The sequence below is a fragment of the Hemiscyllium ocellatum genome, chromosome 3 (genome assembly GCF_020745735.1).
Source record: "Hemiscyllium ocellatum isolate sHemOce1 chromosome 3, sHemOce1.pat.X.cur, whole genome shotgun sequence".
Taxonomy (NCBI): Eukaryota; Metazoa; Chordata; class Chondrichthyes; order Orectolobiformes; family Hemiscylliidae; genus Hemiscyllium; species Hemiscyllium ocellatum.
The window spans coordinates 49916810-49936666 of NC_083403.1; the positions used below are offsets into that span (position 1 = coordinate 49916810).

A 19857-nucleotide genomic window follows, 5' to 3' on the forward strand; every position below is an offset into this window, starting at 1 on the left:
ACACACAAGAAGCATAGGCCTTCAGATGCCCAAAAAACAAACTCTAATAATTATTAAACTTTGAAATTTAATAATGTAAAAGCCTAAATCTAATGATCGCTGTATTATTATGTATTTTTTTGATTATTTTTTGTATTTTGTATTTACTTGGAATTATTATTTGTAAAACCTACCTCCATTTCATCCTTGGAAGCAGCAGAAGTTGAATTTTAAATAAACAAATCTTTGATAATGAAATGTTCTTTGCATACATCATAATGACATGTAGTCACCTAAGGTTCATTAAACAGAGATCTCCCTAACTAAAGCGGGCATAAGGTGGGAGCAGCTGATGATTGCAAGAGCAAGGGTCAGAAACAATTTATCTTCATAAATGTTATCCGCTCCTTTCAGTGCCCCCTTCGGTTGTGGTGCAATGGACCCAGGAGGAAAAGTGAATGAGGAGAAACAAGGAGCCCTGCAGGATTCATTATGGATTTGCTCTGTTCCAAGTTTGAAATTAAGATATGCAGTACAGGCTATGTGTATCTATTGTCAAAAATTGTAGGCTCCATTTAATCAATATTAGTACTTCCTAAATTCCCACTATCCAGTGGGTGAGCTGCCACTAACCAACATGCGTAGCTGACAACTTTTCCCCCACACAGATGAGACACAAATGTAAAATTTTTTGGGCCTTTTGTCCATGTTAGCAGACATCCATGCTACTTACTGCTCCCACTCTGTGCCTGTTTTGGGCAATAATAGAATTTTTGGCTGATGTTTATTCACATTAGTGAGGGTATTATAGCACAAAACTATTCAAGATATAAATCTAATCTAATCTTAATCGCAGGAAGGGTTAGGGTAAAATTGGGAGTGCTTCAGCTTTCACTATTACCAGAAAGCTACCAGAAGATTCTTTTGACATTGCATGCTTTTATTGTCCTGTCATTATTTCAATGTTTAGTCCTTCAGCAGCTGAAATCTAAAAGTGAGTTGAGTGAGTTAAAGTTATGCCCCAGCATTCTTTGATGCTGGTGTTCTGTACAATGTAAATTGATGAGGCTGGCACGCAGTTAAAGTGTTGAACTCCAGCATTGTCACATTGACGCTGTACAAACCACCTTCTATATGAAATTGGTTTATTATTGTCCTGCTCCCCTGTGTTATGGTACCGGCCTCATTCGTGGAGTAGGGCGGATATGCTACATTAGCAATTGCAACTGATAAGCAATTGTGCAACCGTTGAAAGGTTTTTAATTATAATTTTTTTCAGATTCAGGCCATGAACTATCCTCATTAGCTTTGGAAAAAGGAGTCTTTGTAAGGGTTGAGTTTTCTTCCTGCTTTTGTGCTGGTTACATAATGACCATTGGTAATCAATGACAGCTGTTTGCTTTGATGTTGTGGTACTCTCTCATTAAATTTACAACAATGATAACAAGTAGATTTGTTTGATTTAATAGTCTGGATTTTTTGTTTGAAATTTCAATTCTGGCAGAAACTATTTAAAACAAAAAAAGTTTATTATCAGTGTTATAATAATGCAGAATGGAAAATAATGCTTGTTAGATATTCTGGACTGGAAACTGTAGCCTGAATTGCATGGGTTCCTCTTGTACTTCTGCCTTAACCTTGGAAGCTATTTCTATTGGGCTGTATTATCCAGGCTGGGTTGCTTTGGAATTTACTGGGAGACACCGTTGAAACTTGTCAAGGTTTTTTTGATAGCACCACACTCATGACCTTTACCACCAAGAAGGACAAAGATAGCAGATGTGTTGAAGTACCACCTGCAAATTCTTCCACCTTGTTGCACATTGTCTCTATCTGCATTCCTTCATTGCAACACAAAAAAAAATAGAGCAGGTGTCCAGACTACCACCACCTGACACCTTAAAGCCTGTCCACCATCTCCAAGGCACAAGTCAGGAAGGTGATGGAATATTTCCCACCTGTCTGGATGAATGCAGCTCCAACACCACTCAAGAAGCTTGACACCATCCGGGACAAAGCAGCACGCTGACTGGCATCACATCCACTCCCTCCACCACTAGCACTCAGGAACAGTAGTGTGTATTATCTACAAGAGCACTGCAGGAATTCATCAAAGATCCTTAGGCAGCACCTTTCAAACCCATGAACCTTTCCATCTAGAAGGATAAGGGCACTTTCATGTTCCCTTCCAAGCCACTCACCATCCTGATTTGGAAATATATTGCCGTTCCTTCACTGTCGCTGGGTCAAACTCCTGGAATTTCCTCCCTGATGGACTGCAGTGGTTCACCACTACCTTCTCTAGGGCAACTAGGGATGGGCAATAAATGCTGACCCAGTGAGCGATGCCAATGTGCCACAAATGAATTTGAAAAAAAGCCACCAGCCATATTGCAATACAACATTAAGGGTCAATTGAGTTTGTGACCTATTCAGTTAACCTGGATAAAATGCTGCTCACCCTCTGAATGGGCAGGCTGTTTTTTAAAAAAATGATGTGTTTATGGAGGAGTGGGTGAGAAGGAAGGGATGGGTAAGTTCTTCAGTGGGGGTATCCTCCATACATTGGGAAAAATCCCCTTCCTTCCTAAGAACTTGCTCTCCAAAAGGCAATACCCTGACCAATTAGCCTATGGAAAGTCATCGACACTGATCTAGCTTCCTCAGAGACTATTCTCAGAGTGAACAGGATTTCTGTTACGCCTATTCTTTTTTTTTTGTTTTTGTTTTTTTTGTTCAGGATGACTGACAGTCCTGTTTTTTTTCTTTTCTTCTATCCACACTCCCACCTAACTGCAGTAGTGCTTATTTTTTTCCCCAGCACCCATGTTGTGTGTGTGCAGGTGTGAGACACAGTGAAAGACAAACGGTGCACGAACTTTTATTCAAATTTCCACCACTAGGAAGAAAATTAACACCCAAGTGGCCTGTGACAAGCAGTGCCCTTAATTCAAAGGGCAATGCTGTGTGATCAAACAGTGAAGGGGAGGGCAGGGATTAAATCAAAATAGAGTTGGAGGGGGAAATAATGCACTCCACTCCCTGCGGAGCCCACCTCTCCCTGAACAACTCCAGGGTGTTGGTGGAGACCGCGTGCTCCTTCTCCAAGGACACCCGCGTTTTAACGTAACCGCGGAAGAGGGGCAGGCAGTCGGCCCTAACGACCCCCTCCACGGCCCGCTGCCTGGACCTGTTTATGGTCAGTTTGGCCAGGCCCAGGAGCAGACCCAGGAGATCTTCAGACCCGCCCTCCCTCCTCCGTACCGGGTGCCCGAAGATCAGGAGCGTGGGACTGAAATGCAACCAAAAGCAGAGGAGGAGGTTTTTAAGAAAATCAAAAAGGGAGACGACTTTTTTTTCTCTTTTTTTGTTCTTACAGAACCCCTGATGCTCCTGTTTATCTTTTTTACTAGATCCAGCTCCCAGAGTGAACAGAAAGTTTGACACATGTTTTTTTTTTCTCTTTTTTTTAACCCCACACTCCCGCCTAACTGTGGTAGTGCTCATTTTTCCCCAGCACCCATGGTGTGTGTGTGCAGGTGTGGGACACCGTGAAAGACACAAGGTGTATGAATCTTTATTCAATTTCCACCACCAGGAAGAAAGGAAACACCCGAGTGGCCAGTGACAAGCATCAAAGGGCAATGCTGTGTGATCAAACAGTGATGGGGAGGGCAGGGACTAAATCAAAATAGAGTTGGAGGGGGAAATAATGCACTCCACTCCCTGCAGCACCCACCTCTCCCTGAACAACTCCAGGGTGTTGGTGGAGACCGCGTGCTCCTTCTCCAAGGACACCCGCATTCTAACGTAACCGCGGAAGAGAGGCAGGCAGTCATCCCTAACGACCCCCTCCACGGCCCGCTGCCTGGACCTGTTTATGGCAAGTTTGGCTAGGCCCAGGAGGAGGTCTTCAGACCTGCCCTCCCTCCTCCGTACTGGGTGCCCGAAGATCAGGAGCGTGGGACTGAAGTGCAACCAAAAGCAGAGGAGGAGGGTATAAAGAAAATCAAAAAGGGAGACTACTGTTCTTATGTGTTAACCAGGGGTTCCTGATTGGACTAGATTAACAGCCCCAAGCAGGGAGCTCATATTCTATGAGGTCCACCTGGCTGACCTCTTTGCAATAACCACATCCTTCCCCTTCTGAGTCTGAGGACATAGGCAGGTTGTTTTATTTGTAGCTCCTCCTGGGCACTTAGCACTGGGTCAGGTTCCTCCAACTCTGCCTCTGATATGGGCAGCGTGTAACACTCAGTAATTCATCTCTTATGCTCAGAGTGTCTCAGAAAAAATTAATTCTCTTCTTCAGGCAGCAAAGGTGTTGAGGCGGCAACATCCACTGTGTCTATCTCAGATCCTGAGGTATCTTCAACGCTTGATGGAAAGGGAAGAGCCAGGAGTTCTAGGACAATCAGAAAGGCTGCCGAGGAGCCGGGCATGTTTTGCTCCCACATTGCTTGCGAGTTTGCAGCTTTCATATGGTCCAAGTGCTTGTACAGGACCATTGCACCTACCTGAATGTTATAAGTCACCAGACCTGTCTCTTACCCATGCAGGGCCATTCTATGGTTCCTACACTAAACTTCGTCCCCTGAATTAAACTGCCTCTCTCGTTTAGCAGAGTCTTGCATCTGGCATTGGTGTTTCTGATGCATTTCTGCCCTCCTCTGCCCCAAGTCTGGGAAGATCAGACTTAACATGGTGCAGAGTCTTCTCCCCATTAGCAACTCTGCTGAAGCTGTCCTCATAGTTGCATGAGGTGTAGTCCTATAATCAAATAGGAACCAGGACCACTTGGTGTCTAGTGAAGCTGCAGACTGGTTCTTTAAGTCTGCCTTCAAAGTTTGGGCTCAGTTGGATTGGCAAGGGTGTCTATATCCATCAGAATACCCTGCAATACATATGCTCCACTTGCAAATGACAAAGCCAGTTTGAAGTCCATTTGGGCTTCAGCTAGTCAGTGATTTTGCATGGTAACATCATTAATCCCATATTCCAAACTGTCTCTCAACATCTCATTAACTCAAAGTCACATGCCTCTGCTAGTCAACTTAACCCCATCAAAAACCCCGATATGGATTCCCCTTGTTCTCGAATTGTCAAGTGAAACCAATAGTGTTTCAGAATTAGAGGAGACTTGGGGTCATAAATTCCTTAACTGAATCCATCAACTCTTGGGAAGATCTTAGTATCTGGTGACTCAGGGAAAGTGAGGCTCCTAATAACTGAAAAAGCTGCATCCACCAGCTGTCAGGAGAATTACTGATTACTTTCCATCTGCCCTAATGTCATTTGCCGGGAAGAAAAATTGCATTCTTTCCATATCCTGGCCCTGACTTCAACGGCGGGATAGAACATGTCAAACTTCCCAAATTAGGGAATGATGCCAGAAATGCTTACTCCAACTTAAAGATGACTGTTGCAAGTGAATTTCTTCAAGAATATGTTTTTCTCTCATTGCCACTGAAGTAACTCCACAGAGGCCGGTGTCCTGTCACCAAGAATCCCTTTAGTTACACATGGAGAGTCCTTGACATTGATCCAGCTCCCTCAGAATGAACAGGATGCCTGACTTTTATCTGTCAGCCAGGGCTCCCTGACTGGTCCTGATTAACAGCCCCAATCTATCAGACTTTTGAGTGGATCTTTTTAATGTTAATGTTGATCTCTCTCTGCACCTTCTTGGCAGCAGTCTCCTGCACTCCGTTCAGTTCCCCTGATGCACTCCTGTACTACAGTCTGCCTGTGAAGGATGTAGGACAACACTTTTCACTGTACCTCAGTACATATGACAAAATAAATAAAATCAAATGAAATCAAATCAATCAGGGAACTCACGTTCTTTGAGGTCCCCTTGGCGGAGCTTGTTACAATCATTACTGAATGTATAGTGGTTGGTGAATGACAATGTCAGTTTATTAAAAGAAGGGAAGGTGAAGTAAAACAAAACAGCTATGCATGCTCCACAGTGCGTTCATCTCATGGTTTATTAATGTGCTGACTAAGGCAGCATTTATCGTCCAATTCAAATTGCCAGCAAGGCAGTGGAGAGCTACCTTCTTGAACTGCTGTAGTTCTGGGACGGGAGAAGTCATACCACAAGGCTGTTCGGAAGGCAGTCCCAGAATTTGACCCAATGAAGGCGAAGGGTAAAATATTTCAAAACCAGGTTGATGTGAAGCTTGGAGGGGAACCTACAGGTGGTGGTGCTCCCTTTCTGCCACAGCATCTTGCTGTATTCAGATGTGCAAAACCTGAGAGAAATTCAACATTTGTTGTTACTGTGGAAAGACTTCGTATGGCTTCTTCAACAGTTCAGGCAGATTTGCTTTTTGCCTTCTTAAGGATTTTCAGGATGAAAAGGTCTTCCCTTTAATTAAACTCTAAGCTGTCTCTTGATTTAATTGAGATGATATCCTGGAAAAGAGTGACTAAAATTTCCTGGATGTTGAATGTCTGCCCATTCAAATTTTGAAAAGGTCATATGCAAACCAAGTCAGTTGCACAGTGTTGTTTAAGTTTGAATTATTTCTTCCTCGCCTGAAAATGACAGAAATGTCAGCATATAATGCTAGAATCTGAACTGTGATCACTTTTTTAAAAAAACTGTTTGATGTATATTTGGCACATACGACACTGTGAAAGACTCCATATTGGCCTTGTCGTTGTTTTCTTAATATTTACAGTAATGTAAATGCAATTATTTCAACAATCACATACAGGAATAAGCAAAATGGTATTCCCCTGGGTAGAGATGTAGCCACTTCCTGGGATTCATCCTTCAATTAGCTATATTCAATTCTATCTATTGCCTGCTTCTCTCCTGTCTCCTTTACTGCCATACCTTTAGATTATTCTCTGGTCCATGGTCTGAGGCTCCATTATTGTTCATTTTATTTTGCATGCAAAAGCATGAAATTAGTATCCAAACTCACCTTTGTATTGTACAATGACAGGAATAGGAGCAAGTATTTCTCGCCTAGTGAGTCCGCTTCACCATTCAATATCATAATTGCATAGTGCCAATTCCCATACATGTCGTGTTTCTTTAAACATTGGTATTTATAAATCTGTTCATCTCCTCTTTAAAGCTACTCAATAACTGAGCTTCCATGGCCTTAAGGGGCAGACTATTCCAATGATTCACAATCTTCTGAGTAAATGAAAAATTCTCAATCGTGTGAATTCTCCCTTATATTGACGTTGTTGCCCCCGATTCTAGACTCCCCAGCCAGGGGATACATATTACCTGGATCTACCCTGTCTGTCCCTTTAACTGTTTTGTGGGTGTAGAGCAGATCACCTCTAATTCTTCTAAACTCTAGCAAATGCAGGCCAGTTTTCCCAATCTTCCTCAGATAATCTTGTTATCCTGAGAAAAATTCTGATGGAACATGCATTGCACACACTCTGTGGCAATAATATCCTTCCTAAGGGGAATAATACCGCACACAGATTCGGGATGCAGTCATACCAAAGTCCTGTACAATTCAAGCAAGGCTTTGCTAATCTGGTACTTGAATCCGCTTGTAAAGTCTTTCATTTACATAGCGACTTCCATGAACACCAGATGCCTCAAAGTGTCAATTTACAACCAGTGAATTACTTTTAACTTGTGGTTGCTGTTGGAATATCGGAATTGTGACAGTTAATATGCACATAGCAAACTCCCACGAACAGATGTGTGATCATGATCAAATATTTTTGTGTGATGTTGATTGAGAAAAGTGATGGGTACAACTCTGGGAATAACTCACTCCCCTGCTCTTCTTTACAATAGTGCACAGGGCCTGGTTTTTGTGCTTAACCTGAAAGCCCGCTCCTCTAATAGTGCCGCAGTCTCTCAGTACAGTACTGGAGCATCACCCATGATTGTCTTGCTGAAGTCCTGGGATAGGCTTGAACCTATAAAATTGTAGTTTAAGAAAAATGCAATTAACTGAGCCACTGGTGATACAATGTGCTTTCATGGTCCTGTTACCAGTACTTCTCACAGTATGATCAATCTGTTTCAGCTTCATAAGAAGTAAGAGCAGGAATAGGCTATTCAGTACATCAGGCCTCTTCTGTTATCCAGTAGGATCATGGCTGATCAAATTGTGGTGTTTGGTCCACTTTCCTAACGGTAACTAATAGCCCTTAACTCCCTTTTTGTCAATGACCTGTCAATTTTTTGTCAATCCTATAGTCAGTGACCTGGCCTCCACTACTTCCTGGGAATTCTCAAGACTAACAACAATCTGAGAGAAGAAATTCCTCATTTCTGTATTAAATGGAAGTTCTCTTATTTTGGAATTGTGTCTCAGTTCTGGAGTTCCCAAAATGAAAGGAAGCATCCACTCAGCGTCTTACCTACCAAGTCCTCCCTTAATTTTCAGGAAGGTCACCTGTCATTCTTCCAAACTTCATTAAGTATACTTGTAACCCGCTGAGCCAATCCTCATAAGCCAACTTCATTGTCCCAGAAATCAGGGGAATGGGTGTTCTCTGAACTGCTTCTATTGCAATTATATCCTTATTAAAGAAGGTGGCCAAAACCATACACAGTATTCCATGTGTAGTCTTGCCGATACCTTGTACAGTTAAAACAACACTGCTTTACTTTAATCTATATTATCCTTGCAAGAAAGATGAACATTCTGTTTATCTTCTGAACTATTATCTGCATAAAGATACCTGGTACTCTACAGAATCATTCTATTTGAATAACATACTGTTTCTGTTCATCCTACCAAATTGAAAAATCTCACATTTTCCCACACTATTCTCTAACTGATCATTTTTGCCCAACTCACTTAGTCTGTATATATTCCTCTGCAGACCATTTGTATCCTTCTCACACCTTGTTCTCATACCAGTTACATATTAGCAAATTTGGCTAAAGTGCAGTCGGTCCCTTCATCAAAGTCATTGATTTAGAATTCCCAACCTTTGATTTGAACTTATTGCCCATTTGATCTGTCCAATCTATATGAGAATAAAATTTGCTCATGATTCTTACAGTATCTTTCTTACAATTCACTACTAATTCTTGATTTAAACTGTATCCTACGGTGTAGTACTGCTGGGTATTATAAACCATTCTAACTAGTGACCTCTTTCCTTTAGTATTTCTTAACTCTAGCCAAACTGATTCTACACTTTAATCCATCAAACTAAAATAATTTCTCATCATTGTACTGATCTCACTCTTCATTAACAGAGCCACCATGTGAAGTGTCAAATAGCATTGAATATTCAGGTCTCTGCTTCGGTAACGTCCTGCCTTGTCTGTGTAGTAGCTCTCATGTTAATTAATAGAAAGCAGTGACACACTAGTATTGTCACTGGGCTTCTAAACCACACGCCCAGGTTAATGCTCTGATGACATAGATTTGAATCAACAATGGCTGGTAGTAACATTTTAATTCATATGGTAAATATGGAATTTTTGAAAAGCTGGCCCTAATGATAGCCACACAACAGTTATCAATTGTTGTAAAAAGCAACCTGCTCCACTAATGTCCTTTGCACAAGGAAAATCTGTCATCCTCACTTGGCTTGACCCACGTGTGACAGCAGACTTACAATAATGTGGTTGACTTCTACCTGCCCTCTAGATAGGTGAAGCAAGGCATTCAGTTCAAGGACAGCTGAGATAGACAACATATGCTGCCCATGCTGGCAAGGCCCACATCCCATGAATAAATAAAACATACAATACTCATTCATATCAATGAGTGCAATCAGTTCAGGCTCTCTTGATACAAAATGCTCTGTGCATTCAGATTTGGAGCCTCTAATTCTGACTTCACACCATTTTTGTTAAGTCTGAATATCCTGTGGTGCACTGTTAGATTTGATACTCAGATTCGTACTTTTAGATCTGCTGATGGCAAATCTGGGCAAGAAAACCTCATTTGGTGCTGATATTGGGACCGTAAAACCACAATGAAATCTAAACCTTGAGTTCAGTTCAGTTTAGCAAATGACTAGGTGCCACCTCTACCTACAGAGCCTTTCATTTTTTTTAAAAAATCTTTAATAACTAGACTTCTTTTTGTATCATGTTGAGAAAAGTAACATTGTGTTCTGTAAAAAAAAACTGCATCCTTAGGTTACTGATATATACCTCGCAGAAGAATAAAGGACTTTTATTTTCTTTTCAGAGGCGTGGAGCTATCTCATTTGACATTCCTGATCAGAATGCTCCATGTGTTCGCATGCTAGGTAAGATTTTTATTTACAAGCTCAGTATGCAGAGTTTAAAATTTAAATTTGGATTGTAATCAGTTCGACTTTATCTTCCAGGGCTGTGGCTGATTATAGAATATTACAGCCCGGCATGTAGAAAAGGCAAAGTAGCCAACATTCCTGCTCTTGATTGCTATCTGATAATCTTTCTTAGAAAGAGTTTGTCTGTTTGTCTGTGTCTGATAAGGATACACTTGTCTTGACTATAAGTTTAGAAATTCAGGGCTCACCATGATTTGCTGGGAATCCAATTAACCAGATGTCTTAAACTAGCTCCAGGAACTTTATCATGAATTTCTATTTGATAATAAAATCCAAAGTATTTGACTAATATTTTTCATGGACGTGATCCTGGGAACTTTGTGTGGTTTTTGTCTGTAAGACCATAAGACATGAGGAATAGGCAGTATAGCCCATCAAGTCTGCTAAATAAAAACCGAAAGAACTGCAGCTGCTGTAAATCTGACAAAAACAGAAATTGCTGGAAAAGTTTAGAACTGAGGAAGCGTCACCAGACCCAAAATATTGACTTTGATTTCTCTGCACAGATGCTGCCTGACCTGCTGAGCTTTTCCAGCAATTTCTGTTTTTGCATCAAGTCTGCGCCCTCATTCAAATGTAGCTGATCTGACCATCTTCAACTCTATATTCCTGCCCTTTCCCTATAACCATTGATTCCGCTAAGGATTAGAAATCTGTCTATTTCAGTCTTGACAACTTAACAACTGAGCCTTGCTAGCCCTATGTGATAAAGAATTCCACAGATTCATTCCTTCTTATCTCTGTCTTAAATTGGTAACACTTCATTCTGAGATTATGTCAGCTAATCGTGGACTATTTCAGAAGATAAAACTGCTTCTCCACATCTATCTTGTCAAGCCCGCTAAAAATCTTATATGTTTCAATAAGGTCATCTTTCATACTTCTGAGTTCCAATATGGAAAAGCTTCTCAACATTCACTCATTAAAAAAAACCCTCCATACCTATGATCAACCCACCTTCGATAGCTCAGCTGGTAGAGCGGAGGACTGCAGTGTATCACAAATCTGTCATCCTTAGGTTGTTGGTTCAATTCTGGCTCAAAGGAGCCTGAGCTCCTTTTCTTTTGTGGGTGGCATGGTGGCATGGTGGCTCAGTGGCTAGTACTGCTGCCTCACAGCACCAGGGTCCCAGGTTCGATTCCAGCCTCGGGTGACTATCTGTGTGGAGTTTGCACATTCTCCTCGTGTCTGCGTGGGTTTGCTCTGGGTGCTCTGGTTTCCTCCCACAGTCCAAAGATGTGCAGGTCAGGGGAATTGGCCGTACTAAATTGCCCATAGTGTTAAGTGCATTAGTCAGAGTGAAATGGGACTGGGTGGGTTACTCTTCAGAGGGCCAATGTGGACTTGTTGGGCTGAAGGGCTTGTTTGCACACTGTAGGGAATCTAATCTAAACTCAGTGAACCTTCTCTGTATAGAGCTGAAAATGTGTTGCTGGTTAAAGCGCAGCAGGTCAGGCAGCTTCCAAGGAACAGGAAATTCGATGTTTTGGGCTAAAGCCCTTCATCAGGATTCCTGATGAAGGACTTTAGCCCGAAGCGTCGAATTTCCTGTTCCTTGGATGCTGCCTGACCTGCTGTGCTTTAACCAGCAACACATTTTCAGCTCTGATCTCCAGCATCTGCAGACCTCACTTTTTACTTCTCTGTATAGACTCTAATACTAGTACACCTTTTAGATATGGGACCCAAAACTATTCACAGTAATTCGCTATGGATTGACTTGCATAGTTTTAGCAGGCTTTCCCTAGTTTTAAACCATATTCCTTTTGCAATGAAGACCAATATGCCATTTGACTACATTATTACCCACTGAACCTGGATGCTAACTTGTTATAAACGAAGACTCTCAAATTCGTCTGTGCTGTAAATTTTTTCGTTTAAATAATATTCAGAAATTCACCTGTAAAATATTTGACATCCAAATTAGTTAATTGATCAGAATAGACATAGCTGGGGAAAGGCAATGGGTTGCAGCTGTAGTATGTAGGAATTGGTGAATGCCATTGTAATCCATGGTGATGGCTTTAGTCAAAATTGTTGGCTGCTCAAGGAACATCAGCTTAGAATCGGTGAGCTGGAGTCTGAGCTGTGGACGCTGGCACTCATTGCGGAAGGGGAGAGATACTGGAGAGTGTGTTTCAGGAATCAGTTACAACTCTTAGATCAATAACATCAACTTTGATTCTTGGCCAGGTACAGGAGGGTATGACTGTGAGTATGGGGATCTAGAACTTAGCTTTGGAGGAGGCTCAGCCAGTGCCTTAATAATGATTTGGAGATGCCAGTGTTGGACTGGGGTGTACAAAGTTAAAAATCACACAACATCCCCCCACAGCACTCCGAAAGCTAGTGTGCTTGCAATTAAACATGTTGGACTATAACCTGGTGTTGTGTGATTTTTAACTTAGTGTCTTAATTAAATAGGGACAAGATTCTTGCTGCTGGTGCGGATGAGCGCACAGACTGCAGTGAGGATGAGCAAACTGATATTAACAGCATGGTCGAAGTGCTGTTCAAGTAGGGAAGAAAAGAGAAAAATAGGAGTAATAGTGGATGGCATAGTGGAATAGATATGGCAAAGAGTTTCGAAGGCTGTATTGTCTACCTGGTCCAGTGGTCCATGACATTTCTTCTGGCCTGGAGTGGAATTTGGAGTGGGAAAGAAGGATCCAGTGTCATGGTCACTGTGGGTACCAGTGACATATGTGGACATGAGAGAGAACTTCTGATGATGGATTATGACCAGCTTGGGGCTTAAGTTAAAAAGCAGAACCACAAAGGTAATAATAATGATTACTACCTGACACATATGCAAATTGGCATAGGGTAAATAAGATTAAAAAGGCAAATGCATGGATGAAAGTTTAATGCAGGAGAAAGGGCTTTCAATTCCTGTGACGCTGACACCAGTGAAGGGAAAGATGGAGCTTTTCTACTGAGATGTGCTTCACTTGAACCATGCTGATACCAGTGGCCGAGCAAATTACATAACCAGGGTGTAGATGGGGCTTTAAATTAATTTGCGGTGGGAGAGAAGGGTTCAATTGAAGGAAAGTTTAGCAAGTCAAAAAGAAGCAAGAAAGCAGAGGTGCAGCATAGCAAAGAGGTAAACAATGGTCAAAGTGTGACAGAAAGGAGTAGAAAATACGCAGAACAGTACCACAGAAATTCGAAGCAGGGAGAGCAATAATGATGAAAAGTCAAGGCTTAAGGCTCTTTATATGAATATACACAATATTTATAAGAAGAGAGATGAAGGAGTGGTGAGGAAAGGAAGTCAAGGATGGAAGTCGTCTATAGATCCTGAAGAGTTACCTCACTGTAGGACAAGGTATAAATCAGGAAATAATGGAAGCAGGTCAAAATGGTGCTATGATTGTCACGAGTGATTTCAATCTGTATCTTGACTGGATGGATTAGCTGGACAAGGGCAACATGGAAGATGGATTTCTGGAGTGCGTCATGGATTGCTTCTTAAAGCAGTATGTTACAGACCTATTGGGGAACAGACTACTTTATATCTAGCAATGTGTAATGAGGTAGGATTCATCAGAGGTCTTATTGTTAGGGATCATCTAGGGGATAGCAATTACAACATAGTAGAATTCCAAATTCAATTTGAGAGCGAGCAACTCAAATCTCAAGCCAGATATTCTATAATGCTTAACAAAAGTTTATTCCTTTCAAAGGGAAGGATTCTATGAGGAGGATGAACTACATGTGATGAACAAAGGTGGTCAAGGAAAGTATCCAATCAAAACCTAAGGCCAGAGGATTGGGTATGTTTTAGGAACCAGTTGCAAACAACAAAAAGATAATAGAGAGGGAGAAAATTGACTATGAAAGTAAATCAGCAAGAAATACGAAAACAACCAGTGAAAGCTTCTACAAGTATATAAAACAAAAGAAAATAACTAAAGTAAGGGTGGGACTCTCGGAGGATGCAACTGAGGAATTGATAACAGGGAACACTGGAGAACACTGTAAAGATCCCAAAGAGAAAAGATAAGTAGAGTGCAAATGGAAGAAAAGATTTTGTAACAATCTCTATCACAAGAAATGAAGTGTTTGACAAACTAATGGGATTAGACGCAGACAAGTCATCAGGACCAGGTGGTTTGCATCCAAGAGAGCTGCAGAAATGCTGAAGGCTTTGTTTTAAAATATTCTAGAGCTCACTGAATCCTGGGACAGTTCACACAGATTGGAAAATGGCTAATGTGACCCTTTTTTCAAGAAAGGATGCAGACAGAAAGCAGGCAACTATAAGTTGGTTCATCAAATGTCTGGCATTGGAAAAAGGCTAAATTCCATTATTAAAAAAGAAATAGCAGGATGTTTAGAAAAGGTTAGTGCACTCAAACAGATCCAACATTGTTTTGTGAAAGGGAAATCATGTTTGGTGATTTGGTTACAGCTCTTTGAGTACAACAAGAAGATTTGATAAAGGGGAACCAGTAGATATTGTGTATTTGGATTTACAGAAGCCATTCGAGAAGGTGACACAATAAAGGATTATTGCACAAAATAGGAGCTACAGTATTGCTGATATGTATTAGCACAGATGGAGGATTGGTTAACATACACAAGGCAAAGAGTCGGGATTAATAGGTCTTTCTCAAGTTGAAAAAAAAGTAATGAGTGACGTAACAAAAGGATCAGCCTCAGGGCCTCTATGATTTACTATATATATTTGGGGGGGTCAGAATCTATTGTAACCAAATTTACTGATAATACAAAAATAGATGGGAGGATATGTTGTGATTAGGACATAAAGAATCAGACAGAGAATATATGTGGGTGGAGCAAAAACTGGCAGGTGGAATTTAATGTAAAAAACTGTAAGGTCATGCACTTTAGTAGGAAGTTTCAAAAGGCAGAGTAATGTTTAACTAGAGAGAAACGCCAAAATAAAAGTGCAGCACGGAGGGACCTGGGTGTTGCTGTATGTGAAACACAAAATGTTAGCAAATAGACACAGCAAATAATTAAGAAGGCAAATGGAATTTTAGTTCTTATTGCTAAGAGGTTGGAGTTCAAAAAACGCAAGTCTTGTTAAAACTGTCTTGGGTGTTATTGAGGCTGCACCTGGTGTCTGGTGACAATTTGGTTCCTGTATTTAAAAAAAGATATACTGGCATAGGAAACTGTTCAAAAGAGATTCACTCGGCTGTTCCCTGGGATGACGTTGTTACTTATCAAGAAACAGTTAAACAGGTTACCCCTTTATTCATTAGAGTTTTGAGGAATGAGGAATGACCTTACTGAAACGTATAGGATTCTGATGGACCTTGACAGTTTGGATGTTGAAACGGTGTTACCTTTAGTAGGAGAATCTCAAACAAGAGGACATAGTCTATTTTCCACCGAGCTGTATGGCTATGTGCATGCACAGCCACTGCAGGGTCCTGCACATGGTGATCAGCAATGGCACCCCAATCACAGCATTGACTTCTAGTTCTGGAAGTGAACCTCAGAGATGTGCAGACCCAGAGTGAAAATTAAGAGGGAATGCTAGACATAGTTCCAGGATAAGGTGATGCTCATTTTAAACGGAGATATTGGGGAATGTCTTAAGCCAGTGGCTAGTAAATGTCTAGAATGCTCTATTCCAGAGAGTTGGGGAGGCTAGATCATTGAAAGTATCGAAAGGGGAGGTTGATAGAAATACCGGGGAGTGTTGACCAATATGATGAGCTGACATGTAAGAAGAGTTGAAATCATGATCTTGTTGAGTATTGGAGCAGGCCTGAGCAACTAAATAACCTACTCCTGTTCCTATTTCTAAAATTCTTAGATTGATTTAGAAATATATATTTTGCATGATGACTCGGATCTCTGCAGAATGAATTTCTGCTTAAAAAAAGCGGGATGTGATAGAGGTAAAGTCTGAAGTATGTCAATGGTGTAAATGAAGAGTAAATGTCGATAATGATCGGGGGGGAGTATCTAGAATATATAGATTTAAGCTGTTTAGGAAGTGGAAGGACTGAGCGTTATTGTGCATTCAGAGTTTAGGATATGCAATGCATTGCCTAATAGGGACACAGATTCAATGTAACTTTCAAATAACCTCCACATGGGAATAGGATACATCCTTAAAGGGGGCAATTGTAAGGATTTGGAAAATGATTACTTACTGAATTGTTCTTCTAAAGAACTGATCCGGGTTTGTTAGATTGAGTGGCCTCCTACCAAGCTGCTCTGGTCTACGACTAAGTGTAATGATGCAAACTAATATGCAGTTTCTAAACTCCCTGTAATGAGAGTCGATTCATATTGCTTGAAATGAAGAAGTATAACTTTTTTTATCCTTCTATATAAACCCCAAGTATATCCACATACACTAAATATAAGAAAAGGAGATTAATTTTTTGAATACTAATGTCCACATGCACCAATTATAAGAAAAGAAGATTAATTTTTTGAATACTACTTTGGCCAGTAATTTTTCCTTCTTGGAAGCAATAAGGATAAAGAATGAAATGATCAAGATGGCTTTTAGTCAGTATCCTGGTAAAAGTAGAGGGGTGTCACTGAACCTGGGCAATTATCACTGGGACCTTCATAGATGAAGTCCAAACTGGAATTGTCACAACTTCAGAGGCTTTTCATGAGAACAGCTGCATGAGCTTTTTAGATATCACACTGTACTCTTTAAAAAAAAAGGTTTCTTCAGAAAGACAAAGAATGCTTTTTGTAGCTTCTGTCTTTCAGCAAGCTGTATCCTCACTGCATTCCCAACAATACCATAAAGTGTTTGTCAGCCATAAACCCAGGCAGATGATTTCCTGTAAATCTAGCATTAAACCGAAGACAAGTGACTTTCAGTAAATCCAGCAGTTTCACAGGCTGTTTAGTTCGCTTAAGCCATATGATTTCTAAATGGTTTTGAGAAACAAATTGTCACTATTTACATGATCTGTTTGAAAAAAAGAAGGTTCATATATCTTGTTGTCATGGCAAATAGCCAATCTTTAAAGAAAAATTAATAATGAAATACCTTTAGTACAAAATATCGAGAAATGAGCTATAACAATCTGAGTCATTGTAATTTTGTTTACTAAAGTGTTTGACTATTGAGATTCTGTTTACTTAGATACCATCTTTAAATAATTCATTTTGTGATATGGTTTAATTGTTCATCCAGAAAAACCTTCAGTGAAGCAAAACCTGTGTTGGATATAATCGGTTTGCTTCAGAGTTTCATCCAGGCATTTACACAGAAAATGCTTGAAACATAACAGCAATTCCAGCTTCAGAGAGAATTTATCTGTACTTGGTCAACCTATGTAGGAAACCCTCATTTTAAATAGTCACTTCTGGAAATCACGTCTTAAGTCAAAGTTATTATTTTCGAGGTGCATTTCTCCATTTGTGCAATAGGGATAAGCATTCCCAATCCAAGGTTTTCATCCCTAATATATAGGATACACCTTATTTATGCACTCAGTTAATACCTTCATTGCTCAGAGTGAAGAAAAAAATGCTGTTTTACATTTTATATATATAATTCTCAGCTTTTCCTTAAATACACAGCATGTTTACAGGAAGAGTATGGAGAAAAAGCAGGAGATTGATGCCTGGTAATGATGCTCATTTGAAGATGGGTGGTGAGATTCTGTGAGGTTCCTTTGGTTTGGTTCTTGATCCGTACACTCAATAACACTTTCTAACATGCTGCACGTTGTACAGATTACCTTGAAGGACTGTGCTGCTCAACCTCTACCCTTGCCTGAGGCGTGGAGACCCTTGGGTTAAGCCTCCATTGTCTGTAATGTGGTGTGTTAGGATTGTGGTGTCTTTACTTTTACTTTACTTAGTACAGGTAATCTTTCTAGTACTTAAAGGATTAGCACTTTGACCACTGGACTGTATCTTAGTTTTGTTCTTCTTCATGGTGGACACAGCCTTTAGCAGAAGCCCAAATAAACTTGCTTTGACTACAGTCTTCTTGCCTATATTATCACCTGGCAGTGCTTGTAATTTCTATTCTGAAGTAATAGTATTCCTCAGCCTTTTGAGAGCAATGGAGCCATTATCACTAAATGCACATTTGCTGCATCTTGCATTCATTCATTACAGAATAAAATAACAAAGCGAAATAAAGCAACACTAGCTAATGTAACTTAACAATTTGCACAACATTACCAGTTGTGTGCCTTCTTGACTCTCATTTCACATCGTGCTCAAAAATGCCATTAGGGGAAGAGTTCCAGTACTTTTACCCAGTGATTCTGAAGGAATGTTGATTATATATCCAAATTGGAGTGGTGAATGGATTGGAGGGGAACTTGCAAGTTTTGGTGTTCCCATGTATCTGCTGCCTTCTTCCTTCCAGATGTTAGTAGTCGTGGGTTTACAAAGTGTTGTCTGAGGTATCTTGGTGAATTTCTACAATGTATTTTATAGATGGTACACACTGCTGCTACTCAGCATCAGTGATGGAGGGAGTAAATATTTCAATCAAGTGTGTTGCTTTTACCTGAATGGTGTCAAGCCCCTTGAATCTTGTTAGAGCTGCACTCATCGAGGCAAGTGGGGAGTATGCCATCCTGACTTATGCCTTGTAGAGTTGACAGGTTTTAGGGATCTGGAGTTGAGCTATTTGCTGTAGAATTCCTAGAATCTGACCTGCTGTTGAAGTCACAGTATTTATTTGGCTAGTCCAGTTTAGGTTCTGGTCAGTAGTAGCCCCTGGGGTGTTGATAATGCGGGATTCATCGATGCAATGGCATTGAATGTTCATGGGGCAATGGTTAGATTTTTTTTCTTATCTGGGCTGCACCATTTGGTGCCAGTTTCCTCAGTACATCTCATCTTTGAGCAAGACAGCGGCGGAGTAGCAGGATTGAGTGTAGGCTCTTGCCCGGGCCCCATCCGCTCCAATCTGCTTTCCTTCCTTCTTTTCTTTTGCTTCAGCTCTTTTTCTTTTTTTTTATTTTCTTTTCTCTCGTTTTTACTTTTCTGTGGCAGGTCAGCATTGGCACGGCAGCAAGAATGGGCACGTGCAGTGTAGCCGACCTGACTTCTCTCGGTGATTGGAGGCAGTGGTGGTGGCAGCGAGGACATCCTCCCACCTGCAGTAAAGCTCCGCCAGCGATCGGGGCCAGTGGTGCCGGCCGCAGCAGACTCTTCAAGATGGCGGTGCTGGCGAGTCGACATCTGCTGCCGAAACAGGACTCTCGGCACGACAGTGACCTAGACTGGCAGTGGAGCCAGGGACTCCCGGTTGCAGTTGGCCCAGAGCGGGGACACTTAGAACTGGCATCACATCATCAGCAGCACGTTATGCTCAGAGCAAGGGCTCCTCTCGTCATCGCGGCAGCAGCAAAGCCAGGGATTCCTAGTTGCGGTCTGGAGTGCGGACTTCTGGTTAAGACGAGGAGGCAGCAGCAGCAGCAGCAGAGTTAAGAGCTCCTGGTTGTGGGGCGAGTGTGGGTTCAGAGGCATCAGCGAGGTGTGGCTGGCTGTGAGGCAATGGTGCCTGAAGTGGGCAGCTCCTACCTTGGAGGATCTGACATAGGCAGCAGTGAGGAGGTGGAGGTGGACTGGATTGGAAAGACTTTTATTCTGAGCTTTTTATTTCTTTATCATTCT

The 19857-nt window shown here is 41.2% G+C and overlaps 1 protein-coding gene across 1 annotated transcript in view; it reads left to right on the forward strand.

Moving 5' to 3' along the window:
• Positions 1–19857, forward strand: part of LOC132837388 (cAMP-specific 3',5'-cyclic phosphodiesterase 7B-like) — a 168093-nt gene that overhangs the window by 15473 nt on the left and 132763 nt on the right. Inside the window, exon 2 of the mRNA XM_060857059.1 lies at positions 10131–10191. Coding sequence (XP_060713042.1) covers positions 10131–10191 — 61 coding nt within the window. The remainder of the gene's footprint in view (positions 1–10130; positions 10192–19857) is intronic.